The 17,721-nt window shown below is 39.7% G+C and overlaps 1 protein-coding gene across 1 annotated transcript in view; it reads left to right on the forward strand.

Moving 5' to 3' along the window:
• Positions 1–9,956, forward strand: part of PCOLCE2 (procollagen C-endopeptidase enhancer 2) — a 65,706-nt gene extending 55,750 nt beyond the window's left edge. Inside the window, exons 7-9 of the mRNA XM_032264282.1 lie at positions 3,768–3,851; positions 6,329–6,496; positions 9,355–9,956. Coding sequence (XP_032120173.1) covers positions 3,768–3,851; positions 6,329–6,496; positions 9,355–9,485 — 383 coding nt within the window. The 3' untranslated portion in view covers positions 9,486–9,956. The remainder of the gene's footprint in view (positions 1–3,767; positions 3,852–6,328; positions 6,497–9,354) is intronic.
• The last annotated feature ends 7,765 nt before the right edge of the window (positions 9,957–17,721 follow it).

The following is a 17,721-nucleotide window of genomic DNA, read 5'->3' on the forward strand; positions in this document are numbered from 1 at the left end:
AGGTAAACTGTGCAATGGCACAAATTCAGAGACAGTCAAAAGACAGGAGGGAGATGGTGGCAGGCCTTGGTGGTTCATTGGACTAGGGAGATCAGGGAGGTGTCAAGAATGCCTCTGAGGTCTCAGGCTTGCACAGCTGAGGGTGGGGATACTGCCACTGTTCACTGAGGTAGATAACTGGATTTGGAGGTGGATTTATAAATCTGGCTGTGGCCCTGTTGGGTTTGAGATGTCTGTGAGATTTCCCAATGGATATGCCATGTGTACGGGTACACGGGTCTCCAGACCAAAAGAGAAACTTAAGCCAGATTTAAATTTAAGAGCCATCAATATATAGATAGTTGAAACCATGATCAAGAACAAGATTTCCTAGAGAGAGACTGAGAGTAGGAGGAGGAGAGGAGCCAAGATTAACCCTCTAGAAACTTCCAGCTTTTAAAAGAGAAGGTTACACTGGCAAAGGAGACTGAAAAGGAGTGGCGAGGGAGAAGGGAGGAGAACTGGGAGGATGTGTCATGAAAGCCTTGGAAGGGAATGTTTCAGAAGGGAGCCATCAGTGGGTCAAGCGCTGATGAGACTTCCAATAAGGGAGGACTACAATGTTTCCATTTGGTTTCATGACATGGAGGCCACTGGAGAGGCCAGCACAATCTGTATAAGGGGTGTTGTGCGGGCAGAACCCAGGCAGTGAGTGCTGAGGGCAGTATGGAACATGGCAAATTGAGATAGTAAGTTCAGAAGCTGACTCCCCAAGTTTGGGCTTAAAGAAGGAGAGGCTTTGAGAGTCTGGAACCTGCTTATTTTGTTGAAAGTAACTAGCAAAGAAGAAGGCAGTGGCAGACGGAAGGAATGAACTGAGAAGGAAAGTTTCTTTCTTTTTTTTTTGAGACGGAGTTTCGCTCTTGTTACCCAGGCTGGAGTGCAATGGCGCGATCTCGGCTCATCGCAACCTCCGCCCCCTGGGTTCAGGCAATTCTCCTGCCTCAGCCTCCTGAGTAGCTGGGATTACAGGCATGTGCCACCATGCCCAGCTAATTTTTTGTATTTTTAGTAGAGACGGGGTTTCACCATGTTGACCAGGATGGTCTCGATCTCTTGACCTCATGATCCACCCGCCTCGGCCTCCCAAAGTGCTGGGATTACAGGCTTGAGCCACCGCGCCCGGCCTAGGAAAGTTTCTATAAAGGTGAGAGGGGCTGGCTCCAGAGGACTCACAGAAGGAATGGCTCCAGACCAGAGGAGGCGACCCCTCTCTCAGAGGAGGGAAAGAAGAGAGAAGATATAAAGATGACTTGGAGGTTTGGTGGGGATCTCAAGCACATTTTCTGCTATGCTTCTCTTCTTCCTAGAAAACAGGCAGGGTCATCTCTTGAGAGGGAGAAGGGAGTGGCAGCACTGGAGGTCAGGAGGTTAAGAAAGAATTTCAAAAACAGCTGCAGAAATTGGAGAGTAGGCTGATCTCCACTTGTCAATCTGCTGAAGGTCCATTTGGTACTCAGTTGTCTGAGGGCAGGCACAGGAAAAACGGATTTCCCTGCAGATTCATACAGGGCTGAAGGACAGAGGGGAAGGGACCTTATGGCATTGTCTAAAAAATGATTGAAATAATGGACCATGGAAATGAAATAGAATTGCTAAGAAACTAAAAACAGACCAGGGTTGAGGGGTTGGGAAAAATGAGAGCAGCCAATGTATTAAACCATCAAAGATAGAAGAAGACATAGTCTTAGAGTAATTAAATAAATAAGCTTGAAGGGGAGAACGCTGTCCTGGATACCAGTGGGTATAAATTTGACAGACTGGCAATGAACAGCCACAGCATGAAAACATCCAAGCCCGGGACTGAGTGTCTGGGAAAGTCCCTGGCGAAGACGAGGCCACAGACCTGCAGGATCATGTGTAGGAGGGCTGACCCACAGAAATGATTGTGGGAAGGCGGGAGGGGAAGGCTGAGAACCAGGGGGCAGCTTTGTGAGTGAAGGGCAAGGAGACAGATGACAGTAAGATCAGGAGGGGAGGGACAGAGCCAGTGACTTGCAAGCCAAAGAGCAGGGCTCCACCAAAGTGGGAGAAGGGCACGTGGGACACCCACCCCACTTCCAGAGTGACGTTCCGAGGCTGAGGAGGAGCTGGTTCCTGATGGGCCTGGAAAAAGGGTGCCCCGCCATCAGGGACACTACAACTTTTTTACTTAGTTAATTGAGTAAATTTAATTCTGTAAATTTACTGCTGAAGTGAATTTTTGAAACAATGCTTTTGAAACAATGAAAAGCATTGTTTCAAAACTTTTGACAATGCTATGTCTCTCTCCCTCCAAACATTTTCTAAGCTCTCTCTCTTTTTAAAAATATTTAAGCTATTATATATATTTTAACATTAAATTATATGTTTTAATATTGCCATCTGCTTCAGATTCTTTTTGGAGTTAAGTAGGGGGTGCAGATTAAGAGTAAGTAAACAGGCCGGGCATGGTGGCTCACGCCTGTAATCCCAGCCTTTGGGAGGCCAAGGCAGGCTAATCACCTGAGGTCAGGAGTTTGAGACCAGCCTGGCCAACATGGCAAAACCAAGTCTCCACTACAAGTATAAAAATTAGCCAGGCATGGTGGCAGGTGCCTGTAATCCCAGCTATTCAGGAGGCTGAGGCAGGAGAACTGCTTGAACCTGGGAGGCGGAGATTGCAGTGAGCCAAGGTCATGCCATTGCACTCCAGCCTAGGTGACAGAGCAAGACTCCATCTCAAAAAAAAAAAAAAAAAGATAAAATAATAAATTAACTGAGGAGTTGGTGGCGCATGCTGGAAGAGCAATATTACAATTGCAGATATTTACCTGACAAGGTCAGTTCTGTTGCTGTGGTTCTGTTTAATTCGTCCTAGTATATTGTCACACAGAAACAAATGATTAGCAAATATTTTTGAAACATTTTTAAGTGATTATAAGGATGAACTATTTTCACGTTGTTAACCCTTGTCAGCCTTGGCACTGTTTCTGTTTTGGGCCAGATCATTCTGTGTTGTGGGGACTGTCCTGTTCTCTGCAGTATGTTCAGCAGTGTCTCTAGCATCTCCCCACTAGATGCTTGCAGCACCCTCTAGTTGTCATAACCAGAAATGTTTCTAGATAACGCCAAATGCCTGCTAGGGGGCAACATTAGCCGTCCTTAAGAACCGCTGTGTTTTGTCTATTTGGTTTACTTTTAAATTTATCTACTTCTTAGTTCTTAAGATCCTTGTAGCCAGTGCCAGGCTCAAAATAAGTATTTAGTGACTGGTTGCATCTAATTACAAATATAACACACTTTACACATGAACAGCATTTCTAAAAACCTATACTACTCATATTTAGGCAATTGCATATTTTAAGGATGTCCTTAGGGGAACATCCTAGGATTTCTTTGTAAAGTGAGGGATTAACCTACATTCTGTGAGTTTCTAATTTGTTTTTCTGAACAGGGCACAAATTCAGAATATGTCTATATTTTCTTATAGTGTTAGTTTTATATAAAGGAAGAAGAGAACAGGGCTAAATTTGTACTATCTTTGATCTCAGGTTTAAAGTTCAGTAGAGGGTGTTGAGTTGCCCTGATGAAAGTAGGGCAGTAGTTGGTAGCATGGATAATTTATTTTGCATGGTTTTAATATTTTTCTTTGCAGTGATAGATTGGTAGCTCAGGGAAATAAGTGAAAATTTTAAATGGGGAGAGAGCTAAAGACTAATTATGCTTGAATTCATTTTTCCTGAAACCTATGTCTTCTTTGAATGAAGGTTTAAAACCCACCGTGGCCCTGTGTCAACAAAAGTGTAAACGGACGGGGACTCTGGAGAGCAATTATTGTTCAAGTGACTTTGGTAAGAAATAAAAGCCAGTCTTTTTCTCTTTAACCAGAAACTTGATGTGGCGTGCTTAATCTCAAAGGAATTCCTATGAATTTATGGTGAAGGGTCAGTAACGCTGCTCATTTATCCAAGAAAATACTTGCCCATACACAAGAATGTTGAAATTGTTAGATTTCACAACTGAGAAAAATATGGATTTGGAAAATATACTTTTTTCATATAAGCTTAATAATTTGACTCTTGGTGCATGGTACTGCTACACTGTATTCTAGCTGACTATTCTCAAAAAAAACCTATATACTTTTTTCCTTACATATTTTTCATATACAGAGTATTTTTTCACACATCTATAATTCAACTTAAGTAAATTAGAAACATACCCATGCTTATATTCAAAAGCTGGTCTCTCTCAGAAGAAATTCAAGTATTTCTCCTGTACTTCCTTTCCAAAGTACTGAAGTAAAAGTTGAAAATCTGAATTCCCTTTGGAAACTCTTACAAACTGGAACCTGAGGAGGTATTCTTTAATGATTTAGAATTTTTAAGAGCTTTTTCCAACTGAAAAATTGCACCATCTATGAAAACTACTTACGTGCAAAAGATATAAATTTTAATTATCTTGGTTATTTTTTAAGTGGCTTAAAGAGAGCATTTAAGAAAAATCTGATCAGGAAGAGCAAGTTGCTATGGCCCAAGCCAAACTTCCCCAGAGAGGCTTTGCTTGCTTTTTCTGTGCCTTGAAGTGGTAACTTCTGTAGTCCAGACGAGCTGTATCATAGTGAAGGTGTGAAGATGCTGAAAACTCTGGGGCATTGAATCTTACTAGAGTTCACATGCTACAATTCAAATAACTGGCGTAAACATGAAAACAAGTAACACCACATGTAATTGCTACCACGTCCAGCTGACTCTACTATAGAAGGTGCTTCAGGAAGTCTCCCTCCCTGTGTCTTGAGAGCCACTGATTTCACTTGGCTATAGACTGAATTTTGTAGTGAACACTTATCTCGCAGGATCATGGTAAAGCCTCATAGGAATTCTGATTTTATGAACATTGCACACTGCCTAAGCAGTGAGTGTTCACTTTATTCTGAAGGAGTCAGATTAACCAAGATCAAAACTTGATTTATTCCATTAACGTGACCATTACATGGCAAAATGACCAAAAACTATCACCAGCCACTGGTTCTCAACCAGGGCTGGTAATGCTTCCCTGGGAAGTGGTAAATCCCTAGAGATTTTAGATTACTCCATTTTTTTTTTTTGGTTGTCACAATAACTAGGAACTGCTACTGATTTTTCTGGGAAGGACAAGGCTGGTAAAAAAATGTATGCAGTGCAAGTCCTACACCACGAGGAACTGTCCTCGCTCAAGCCCCCAGAATGCCTGCAGCACTCCCGTGAGAAAGATAGCATCTTTCCTTCAGTGGCTCTAAAGAGAGACTCTTCTCGGAGAGTCATGATGGAAAAAACAGGGGATTACATAACAAAAATCAACTGAATTTTACTAGGTTTTTTTTTTTTTTTTTTTTTTTTAAGGAAAAAAAGGAGTTCAAGTTAATACCTCCGTTCTGTACTTCGGCTTATTAAATGAGATAAACAGAGTGGATAAGAAAGAGATTATGAAAGACCACAGAAGACAGAGCTTTACTGATAATTAGACAGAGGTGAGGACCTAGGGGATGAAGAAAAGTTTAGGAAGAAAGGACAGCTACAGAGAAGGGCAAGGGAAGACAGAGAAAGGTGGCTACACACCCACACTGACACAAAGACACACATCTTAGTGGCCCAAACCCCCACTGCGCATCTCTTGGCATAGAATTGCCTCTAAAGATACAAGGTCTTTAGAGGTCCCCTATCTAACAATTGATCCACTTGTTAGATAAAACATGTTAAAGAGGCCTAGCAAGGTGGCTCACACTTGTAATCCAAGCACTTTGGGAGGCCGAGGTGGGTGGATCATGAGGTCAGGAGTTCAAGGTCAGCCTGGCCAAGATGTGAAGCCCCGTCTCTACTAAAAATACAAAAATTAGCTGGGTGTGGTGGCGGGCGCCTGTAATCCCAGCTACTTGGGAGGCTGAGGCAGAGAATTGCTTTAACCCAGGAGGTGGAAGTTGCAGTGAGCCAAGATCGTGCCACTGTGCTCCAGCCTGGGCGACGCAGTGAGACTCTGGCTCAAAAAAAAAAAAAAAAACACACACATTTTAAAGAGTTTCAACCTTGGCAGTGGACTAGAGTGTGGCAAGTATTTAGGCTTCTTTTCTAGTTATCAATCTCCAACAGCCAGGGTAGCATTACAGCTCCATGACCCCTTTTTCCAACCTAAATTTTGGTGCCAAATGTACAGAAGCAAATATGAAACTTCTATGGGCTTTTTCTTTACCATTAAAATGTTTCATATCAGAAACTTAGAAGAATAGAAACTTGTTTTTCATTTTGCTTCCATTTGCCTTCACTGTCACATCACTTCAAAATGTTTTCTTCTGCAGTGTTAGCCGGCACTGTTATCACAACCGTCACTCGCGGTGGGAGTTTACACACCACGGTCTCAATCATCAACATCTACAAAGAGGGAAATTTGGCGATTCAGCAGGCAGGCAAGAACATGAGTGCCAGGCTCACTGTGGTCTGCAAGCAGTGCCCTCTCCTCAGAAGAGGTGAGTAAGGAGAAAACTGGGTCTCTTTGGGCAAGCCATGGATTTTCCCCACTATGGTTGGTCTAGGGAAGTAAAATCAGGGCTAATATGTTGCCCACTTCTTACAGAGCAGGAAGGCCTTTGGAGTCAGGCAGAACTGGGCTCTCATTCAAGTCCTTGTAACTTGCGGCAGAAGAAGGGGTAGTGCCATCATGAACAAGTGACAGAAGCATTTGAAATTGAGTCAGTAGGCAACAGACACACAGAGAGCAGTGCAGGGGAGGGAGATTCTAGATGAGTGCACTTAAGGTGCCAGTACTGTCTAGGTTTAAAGAAAAATATCCCGCAGCCAGCAGGAAATGCAGACCCAAAGTTCAGAAGAGGCAGGTATATCTGGGCTAGAATCAAAGATCTGGGAATCATTTGCAGAGATAGGACTGTTAAGTCCATGGATAGGAATGAGTTTATTGAAAGAAATTATGAAAAATGGAAAGTTCCTCCAGAGCTAGGGGCACATGACTTTTTAAGAATATATCTTTAACAATTAACTTATAAAAGTAATATATATTTCATGGTTTTAAAAAAGTCTAAATAAGTAAGTAAGAGTATGTTTAAAAGTGAAACCCTTTTCCTTTCCCTAGAAGTACTCTAAAAAGTTCCTTCCAGCCGGACATGGTGGCTCATGCCTGTAATCCCAGCACTTAGAGAGGCTGAGGTGGGAGGATTGCTTGAGCTCACAAGTTCGGGACTAGACTGTGTGATATAGTGAGACCATATTTCTACAAAAAAAAAAAATTCTTTAAGTTCCTTCCAAACAGTTTTTATCCATATAAAGCATGGGCATATACACTTATGGAATCACACTACACACAAGTTCTATTGCAGTTTTTCCCCTACATTAGGTTAGACATCTTCCCTAACAGCACAGATAGACAGATCTCTTTCTTTAGAATGCTATCATGCCTGGTATTCCACTATGTGATACACTATGATTTCTCAGTTCAACCTCAGCTCATTTCTTTCTTTAGTCTTGTTATGAACCTCTCCAACAAGAAAAGCAAATCAACCCCCCCACACACACACACACAGAGAGAGAGAGAGAGAGAGAGATACAGATACAGAATATCCATTTCAAGAAAGCTTTACTGTCCCAGCACTTTAGGAGGCTGAGACAGGAGGATTGCTTCAGCCCAAGAGTTCAAGACCACCCTGGGCAACATAGTGATACCTCCTCTCTACTAAAAATAAAAAAACTTAGCTGGCTGTGGTGGTGCATACCTGTGGTCCCAGCTACTCGTGAGGCTGAGGTGGTAGGATGCCTTGAGCCTAAGAGGTCAGGGCTGCAGTGAGCCATGGTAACACCACTGCACGCCAGCCTGTGTGACAGCAGGAGTATATAAAAAATGAAAAATAAAGCAAGCTTTACTGTGAATTCAAATTGTTCAGAAGAGTCAGGAGGCTAGTAGCCTCCTGTTGACTCTCTGGAGAGAATCACAAAAGCTCTGTAAAAGAGAAACATTTCTTTCTAGAACTGCCAGAAGCAGCAGATAATCCACCTTGAGATTTTTTAAGGTCTCATAATGCTGCTAGCACTTCATCTTTGAAGCGGCATCACCTGCCCAGTATCTCAGGTCAACACATACAGGAAGATTCAAGAGAAGAAGGACACATTTTCTCTATGACACACCAGGGGAAAGGGGAAATAAGGAGGAATTAACACATACCTTTTTTCTGATCTATTTCTGAGGTAATATAAATATGCAGAGTTACCCAATACCTCAACTCAGGCCCCAGTGTAGACCTAACTTAGCCAGACACATCAAGGTACAAAAACATAGTATAAACAGTATAAGTACTCTTGACACCCATGTTTTGCAAGAAACTGTACAAATGCAACTAGTATATGATCCATCTGTGCCCTTAAGCAGCTTACATAGCATACATGTTTGAGATACTGATTAAAGTTCAAGACAACAACAACATGAGAGAGTGGATGATTAGTTGCCAAATGCCAGGAAAATCCAGACACATGATAGGAATGAGAAGCCATATGAGGATGGCTCATCATGGAGCCCTGGAGGCCCCTTGAAGAAGGAGAGTCTTTCACGTTAACATGGTGCATTCTTCATAGCAGGCATTTGGAACCACACCAGACCCACAGCACTGCAGGGTGGGGCATGGCTGGATCTAACCACTCAGTCCAGCTTCCTGGGTGTTAGTGTAGCTGAAATACCTTACTAGTTGAATTTGGCTTTTTACTGATGAGAGTCCTTTTGTGTGTGTGTGAGACGGAGTTTCACTCTTGTCGCCCAGGCTGGAGTGCAGTGGTGTGATCTTGGCTCACTGCAACCTCCGCCTCCCGGGTTCAAGCGATTCTCCTGCCTCAGCCTCCTGAGTAGCTAGGATTATAGGCACCCACCGCCACACCCAGCTAATTTTTGTATTTTTAGTAGAGATGGGGTTTCATCATGTTGGTCAGGCTGGTCTCAAACTCCTGACCTCAGGTGATCCACCCACATCGGCCTCCCAAAGTGCTGGGATTACAGGCATGAACCACCACAACCAGCTGCTGATGAGAGTCTTAAACCAGAGTTTATCATCTGGGCACAGTGGCATGTGGCTGTAGTCCCAACTACTTTGGAGTCTGAGGCAGGAGGATCACTTAAAAGCTCAGGAGTTCAAGACCAGCCTGGGCAACAAGGCAAGACTTCCATCTCTAAAAAGCAAAAACAAGAAAACCCAGATTTTATACTAGATGGAATACATCTATAATCATATCATTTGCAGAAGAGACCATTTATCTAGAGGTAAGTTATAGTCGAAGTTGTTTCATACATCACACATAGAGAGAGATTAATTTTTATATTCTCTTTCTGTAGGTCTAAATTACATTATTATGGGCCAAGTAGGTGAAGATGGGCAAGGCAGAATCATGCCAAACAGCTTTATCATGATGTTCAAGACCAAGAATCAGAAGCTCCTGAATGCCTTAAAAAACAAGCAATGTTAACAGTGAACTGTGTCCATTTAAGCTGTATTCTGCCATTGCCTTTGAAAGATCTATTTTCTCTCAGTAGAAAAAAAAAATACTTATAAAATTACATATTCTGAAAGAGCATTCCAAAAGGTGGGACTGATTGACTCTTCACTCTGATGGAGGTCTGAGGCCTCCAAGATAGCTGAGGGAAGTTCTTTGTCTGCTCTGAGAGGAGCAGTATCTGACTGGAAACCTGCCGACTGAGTGTGCCGAGAGGAAGCTGAAAGTGTCAAGCATTGACAGCTTGGAAGCAGTTTACTTATATATCTCTGTAAAAGGATATTTTAGAACTGAGTTGTGTGAAGATGTCAAAAAGAGGTTTTAGAAGTGCAATATTTATAGTGATATTTGTTTCACCTTCAAGCCTTTGCCCTAAGGTGTTACAATCTTGTCTTGTGTTTTCTAAATCAATGCCTAATAAAATATTTTTAAAGGATTACAGAACAGCCACGAAACTTCTTTTTATAGATAGTGGGACACTATACAAGGAATATTCCCTTTTGGCAATAAGAATATTGTTATTTACACATAAGATTGCCTTTGTATCAATTTACGGTTTGCTAAAAGAGCATTCCAAGAATTTCAGGCACTAAATGGATCCAGTAATATCAATTCTTCTCGCTGCAGAAACAGAATGTGAGTGCTAGAATAAAATCTCTCAGGGACCTAGTCCACACTCTCTCATTTTGTAATTGAAACGGAAGCTCAGGTATGTTTAGTGACTTGCCAGAGCACACGTCTCCTAAGAGACAAAACAAGCTAAAGAATGGTAATTCCAAACCCTGTGCCCCCACTGCCACTAGAAGAGCCTTCCCTACTCCCAGAGGAAAGCCCTCTTATCCTGATTTGAAGAATTAAGTACTAAATACTAGTACTTAGGCTAGTAAATACTAGCCTATATAACTGGTCATTTTATAGAACTTGAAATTAGGAGTGAGCTTGACACTCCTACCCTGTTCACCCCCAGTTACCTGGATCAGGCAGCTAAGAGCCTTTGAGAAATCTATTTTCACTCATTAGTGGAAGAACAGCAAAAGGACCATCATTCACACAGAGCTGCTTAAGGCACAGCTGTGTGAGTGCAGCAACCAGCCCTGTAGGAGGTTTTCAGCCAGGGGCTGTGGAAGAGCGGACAGCCATTCCTATCCAAAGAAGGCTGAAAGAACATTAGGGATGAACAAAGATGTGGGTCGCAAACTTCCACGATAGAAGCAAAGTGGTAGAAATAAGGGAAAATACTCTTTTAGAGGAAAACAATAACTTCCGGCCCTAGGATGACCAGACATTTAAAGGGTGGCAAAATAGAAGTTCAATAGGAACATTCCCTCTGTTATGGCAGCTGGGTGAGCATAAGGAAGCAACAAAACTGGGCTGGCAGGCAGGTCAGAAACCACTTATATACTTTCCCACTGAGATGCCATCAGTACCAGGGAATTCTGCATCTGAGGAAGTGGATGAACTAGAAGACTGATGATGGCGGATGGCTGGCTTCCCTGGCCAGTGTCAGCTTTTAGAAAGTTCTCTCAGCCAGCTGAACTTCACAGACCAGCTGCACCCAGCCAGGACCTAACTACGGACTCCTCATTGATTCCAGCCTTCTCAAGGCAAGTCGCTTCCCTTCAGGGATACATGTTCTGGGACTTAGGAGGGAATCCTAAAGATTTCAGTATTTTTCCTTTCTGAATAGAATCTCCTATTGGTGAATTACAAGTAGCATGCTGGCAGTTATCTGACCTCCTGCATGACCAGCAGAAAGATTTCTTCAGGTGAGTGGGGGCTTGAGTCATAATGGGGTAAAAACTGAGAGGAGTAAACTAAACTATTCGTACTCTTGATGTCTCCAACACAGTATTTTACAACTGTTTAGAGGATTCACAGTTAGCAGTGTATGGCACTGGTTTGTCTTTTACTTCAGTTATTCAAAACATAAGCTGAATAGTGAAGCTGCTCTTTCTAGAATAACAACCACTTTGTAACTTCTTTCCTGTTTATAAAATCATTTTTCTATGGTTTGAATGTGTCCTCCCAACTTAATCTGTTGGAAAGTAAATCCTCAATTCAACAGTGTTGAGAGGTGAGCTCTTTTATGAGGCAGAGCCCTCACCAGTGGATTGATGCCATTATCATGGGAGTGGGTTAGTTATAGTGCAAATGGATTCTTGGGGCAAGGATGAATTTGCCCCCGTGTCCCCCCTCCCTCCTTCTCTTTCTGTTTTGGGCATGCATATGTGTTCATGTGTTCATGTGCTCTCTTGCCTTTTGCCTTTGCCATGGGATAATGCTGGGAGAAGGCCCTCACCAGATGCAGGCCCTTGACTTTGAACTTACCGGCCTCCAGAACTGTAAGAAATAAATATTTGTTCTTAATAAATAACCCAGTCTCAGATTTTCTGTTATAACAGCACAGAACAGACTAAGACACCTTGATTTTGACTGAGGTTTAGTTTTCTAGTTATATAATTTGAGAGAGTTAAGACTACATAACTTCTGGGATCTCATACTATTTTATATTTTATGAATTGTTTATTTTTCAAGAATAGTTGATAAGGTTTTGTTTTTAAGCCTTTATACTTGGGGAATCAAATACACATGAAGAATGAGTAGGTGATCATACTAACATATCACAAAACATTTCAAAATTATAAATCTCACTGTTTCAGAGCATCTCGCTAGCTTGATTTTCATCCTTTGAATTCCTGTAGCAAACATATAAGAATCTTGCCAAATTCCCATGTCTTAAATTCTGACATTTATTTACTTGCAAGTTAATCTTAATTGGAAGACATTTACCTTCTTCTCTTTCATGTGTTAATAGAATACTGCTACCAGGTATCCATTTCCTTCTGGACTATTTAAATGGTATCAACTAATGACAAAAAAAACTCCATTAAAGAAAAGCCCTATAATTAAACAGCCACTAATCAGAAAGTTCTAATGTGAGTTAAGTAATATTAATCAGAAACACCTTTTGCTTGAATCCATGAATTCAGGTGAGTGGGGGCTTGAATGTATATATTTTTATGTAAATGCAAGTCAAAAAAAATTGCAATTAAAATGAATTCAATTAGCAAGCAAACATTTTTAAAAAAGGTTTGGCCTAAGTATTCTGAAGACCTTACCCTGAGAGAGAGAAAGATAAAATTATTAACTTAGGACTTTGATAACTTAAGTATTTACATTAATTTATCTAGGGTAATATAAAATAATAATATAAATACAGCATCAACATTTAAAACCAGCAGGGGAAAAAAAAAGAATAAATTAAAGAAAGTGAAACCAGGAAAAATACAACAAAATAAGGTAAAAATACAAACATATTAATAATTTCAATAAACAACTAAACTAATACTGAAAGTTGTAAGTCAAAATGGTCAGACTGGCTTAGAAAGAAATATACAACTATGTGCTATTTGAAAGAGACATCTAAAACACGAGAACACAGAAAAGTTGAGAGGAAAAGGATAGAAAAAGATAAATACGGTTTACCAGGCAAACATTAACCAAAACAAAAATGGTATGGTTTTATTAATACTAGAAAAAAATACCTCAAGGCATTACTCTAGATGAAGAGAGTTACAAGGAGATATAACAATTCTAAATTTGCACACAGCTAATAACATCCTTCAAAATATATAACTAAATCCGAGATAGTATAAATAGAAATGGACAAGTTTATCATCATAATGGGAGGTTTTAACATATTTATCTCAATAATTGACAGATTTAAAAGACAAAACATTAAAAATGTAGAAGTGTTGAACCACACAGTTAGCTAGATGTACCTAACACACATATGTAGAACGGAACCAAGGACACGTTATTTTGAGCTCTTAATGGAACAATCTCAAAACTTACCCACTCACTGCATCATGAAGCAAATTCCAACAAATTTCAAACAACTAGTATCAAACAGATACATTTCTCCAAAAACATTAAACTAGAAATTCATAACAAAAAATAAACAATAACAAAAAAGAAAAAAATTAGAAATTAAGAAATGTACTTTCAATTCACAATAAAAAAGAAACCATAATGGAAAACAAAATATTAAAAGCTAAACAACAGAAAAATTGCATTTTAAAATGTGTGAAATGCAGCTTAGACAACACTTTAAAATTTATAATTTTGCATGTTTACATTATAAAAGAAAGGGTGGAAATTAATTTGTGAATGATACAAATTGGGAACTTAGTAAAAGGGAAACAATAAACTTTTCAAAGGTAGGAGAAAATCACATAGAGCAGAAATTGAATAAAATTGTAATCTTAAATAATAGAAAAAAAGGAAAGCCAAATGTTGGTTCTTTAAAATGATTAATATAATTGACAAAACTCTGACCAGATTAAGCAAGAAAAGAAGTAAAAACGGGTAAGTAAACCAATTTAGTATTGAAAAAGGACCTTACTGCAGATTTTTCAGAATCTTAAAAGGTAATAAGATACTGTGAACTGCTTTATGCTCATAGATTTGAAAACTAGATACAGTGGACAAATTCCTAGGGGTGGAGGTGAAGGTGGGCATTGAGAATGTAACACAGACTCAAGTAGAAATAGAATACCTAAATAGTCCTATAACCATTAAAGAAATTTAATCAGTAGCTTAAAATATTTCTTCAAATAAAGCTTCAGGTCTAGATAGTTTTAATTGGAAGGCCTACCAAACATTTAAGTGGTAAATACTATCAATCTAACAAACTACTCCAGAGTATACATAAAGAAGGACCACTCAGCAATTCTTTTTATGAGACTAATATAACCTTAATACCAAAACTTTAGCAGACAGTAGCAACCAGGAAAATCTCCAGTCCGCTTGCTTCCACCTATGAACATAGGTGCAAAAACTCTAAACAAAATATTGTCAAACAAAATTCAGCAAACAAAACAGATCATGATCAAGTTGGGCTTATCCCAAGGATGTATGGTTGATTTAACATTAGAAAATCAATGAACATACTTTACAGAATTAATAGATAGATCTGCAATACTAACTAGGGAGACTGAGGTGCAATGAAACATTCAGGCTCTCAAAAGCACCACAGATCTTTCTTGGTACCAATGTCCTCAGAAGGATATAACACAGGGATGAGAATTTAACAGTAGGACAGGGTCAAAATTTCTTTTTCTGTGAGAATCCTTGTAGCAGTCTGGCAGAAGTTTACACAGCCAAACATTAGCTGTTTTCTTTGGCCTCCTTAGATGAGGTCTCAGAATCAAGGAGAAAAGAAAGATTCAGTCAGGTGAATGCAAGTGGGTGTAGACAAATCAGCTGGAAGGTCACATCTCCACAGAAACCAATATCTCTTACAACTCCATAAGCACAGCTTCCTGACTCCTCATATACGACGTGCCTGGTTGTAAGAGCTGTGCGCTCAGGAAAGCACAGCCAGTGTCTTCCCATTAGGGATTCATAGTTCAAGTATAGTTCCTTCTAATCCAGATGCAGTTTACCTATCAGGGCTCATTTTTACCATAAGCAAGTTTGCCTAGCAACATAGTTGACATACTGTATTATCAGATTACTAGGTAAGCTAAACTACAGTTAAACGAAAGTCAAACTCTTAACAGAATGGGGAAAGGTACTGATAAACTCTATTCACAATAGATGGAAAACACTCATTTGATTTTAATAATGCAGAAAAAGCATTTACTCTTAATACAACATTTATTCCTGAGAAAAAATTAGCCCTGAGCCAACTATGAATAGAAAGGAATGTCCTTAAGTTGACAAGAAAATGCTGCAGATTTTCTTGTCAACTTAAGGACCACTATTTCTTAATGGTGAAATAGTAAAAGCATTTCTGTTAAGATCAGTGGTAAGACAGGAATGCCTGAAACTGTCATATTAGAAATTATGTACTAAAGGATCTAGACAGCGTGGTAAGGCAAGAAAATGAAATACATGATGTAAGGATTGGAAAGAGAGAAACAAGACTATTATAGTAGCGAGATGATATGCTTATCCAAATAGAAAAACCCAAGGTAACCTGCAGGTGATTCAAATAGAAAATTTCCTATGCTTATCTCTTAGGTGTATAAAGAAGCCCTAGCCTAAGGGCAAAATATTGATTATTATTTTACCTTTTATAATTAAGTGCTTTGAATTAAGGACCCTGAGCACGAACAGCCTCTTTTTTTTTTATTGTGGAGATGGAGTTTCATTCTTTTGCCCAGGCTGGAGTGAAGTGGTGCAATCTCAGCTCACTGCAACCTCTGCCCGCCAGGTTCAAGCGATTCTTCTGCCTCAGCCTCCCAAGTAGCTGGGATTACAGGCACCTGCCACCACACCCGGCTAATTTTTGTAATTTTAGTAGAGATGGGGTTTCACCATGTTGGCCAGGCTGATTTTGAACTCATGACCTCAGGTGATCCATCCGCCTTGGCCTCCCAAAATGCTGGGACTACAGGCATGAGCCATGGCTCTGGACAACGAACAGCCTTTTTTTTTTTTTTTTTTTTTTTTTTTTTGGACAAAGGCTTTCTGGATGTACAAGTGTGGGGTTGCACATGAATGCATGGAATTGGGTGTTCTGGCTGAGTAGCTTTGGGATATACATAAAAATTGTTCTGAAGGATTCTAAAGTTATTAAAAATCCTGGTTTTTATTTTTTTGTCATTTCTCCTTTTTAAAAACGATGTCAACAATTGAGTTTAAAAGGCTAAAATTTTACTAGATATAAATGTGAAACATCTTTTGCCTGAAGGATGTCCCTGTAGCATTCTAATACTATGATTGGGCTAGATTTCAACAATGAGATGAAGCTTTTAAGTATAGAAACCTATAAAGAAAATTCCCAAGCTGAAAGTAAGCCTTCATACATCTGATTAATTCATCTCACAAAAAAACTGATATTAATAGCAACATAAAGCACGTTAAGAGCCTCTTGGGTGAAGAGGAAAAAGACTTGGATTCTCACTCACAGTGTGGCACTAGGACTTTAGTTTCCTTATCTGTAACATGAGGAAATTGAATTGGATCCTTTCTGAGATCCCTTATGGTCTTAAGTGGTTTCTGGATCCTTGAGTATTCAAATTTTTTTTTTCTTTTTTTTGAGATGATAAAAGTGGAAGTGCTCAGTAACTCATTCAGAAATTAATTCTGTGAGGTAATTCAGCTTCTCATTTTAAAATTCATTTCTTCCATTTTTATTTCAACAGAAAAAAGCAATCACCATATTTTCTGTTTGCTTGAATGCAGATGTCTTCTTCCCCCATCCACCCCGCCAACCCCAGTGACAGAGTCTCACAATATTACCCAGGCTGGAGTACAGTGGCTATTCATTAGGTGCCATCATAGCACACTACAGTCTCCAACTCCTGGGCTAAAGAGAACCTCCTCTCACAGCCTCCCAAGTAGCTGAGACTACACAGGAGTGTGTTACCATACCTAGCACTTCCACTTTTATCTATTTTTAAGAAAGACTGCCAAAGGTTAGTTGGTTTGTATCCCTCAAACAATAATAACAACCTCTAGTTACTTTTAGAAAAATGTTAAGCTTTGAAATCTGAACACATAACTAATGATCGAGCAAACTGGTCTTCATTGGGATTGCCTGAGAGTAGAACCTCATTCTATTATTTTAGTTATTAATATATAATACTATTAGGTTTCAATGCTAAAAACTGTAAAACATTACGAAGGGAAATTAAGGAAGACTTCAATAGATGAGAAGCTACATCATGTTGATGGTTTAGACCAACACTGTTAAGATGTCAATTCTTCCCAAGCTGGTCTCTTGTTTCAATGAAATTCCAATCAAAATCCAACAATTTCCTTTTTTTTTGTAGAAATTGAGAGATTCCAAAATTTAAATGAAAAAATCATAGAATTTAAATGGCAAAAATCATTTTGAAACAGTAATATGAAGTTATTCACCTTGGCATTTATTACTGTACCTCACTGTGCTGTGTGAGTGATGGGCTACCAACTTGCAAACACTGCTTTCTTTGGCAGTGGTAATGAATTGTAAGATTTCCTTGTTATTTTCCTGTTTATTTTAGTATGTTGTAGCCTTATATTTTAGATTTTTTTTTTGTCTGGTGTATTAAGGAATAATTTCTATACATTAAAATTCACTTTTTTTTTTTTTTTTTGAGACGGAGTTTCACTCATGTTACCCAGGCTGGAGTGCAATGGTGCGATCTCGACTCACCGCAACCTCCGCTTCCTGGGTTCAGGCAATTCTTCTGCCTCAGCCTCCTGAGTAGCTGGG

Source organism: Sapajus apella, unplaced genomic scaffold (assembly GCF_009761245.1).
Source record: "Sapajus apella isolate SASKATOON/1434 unplaced genomic scaffold, GSC_monkey_1.0 scaffold4, whole genome shotgun sequence".
NCBI classification, from domain to species: Eukaryota; Metazoa; Chordata; class Mammalia; order Primates; family Cebidae; genus Sapajus; species Sapajus apella.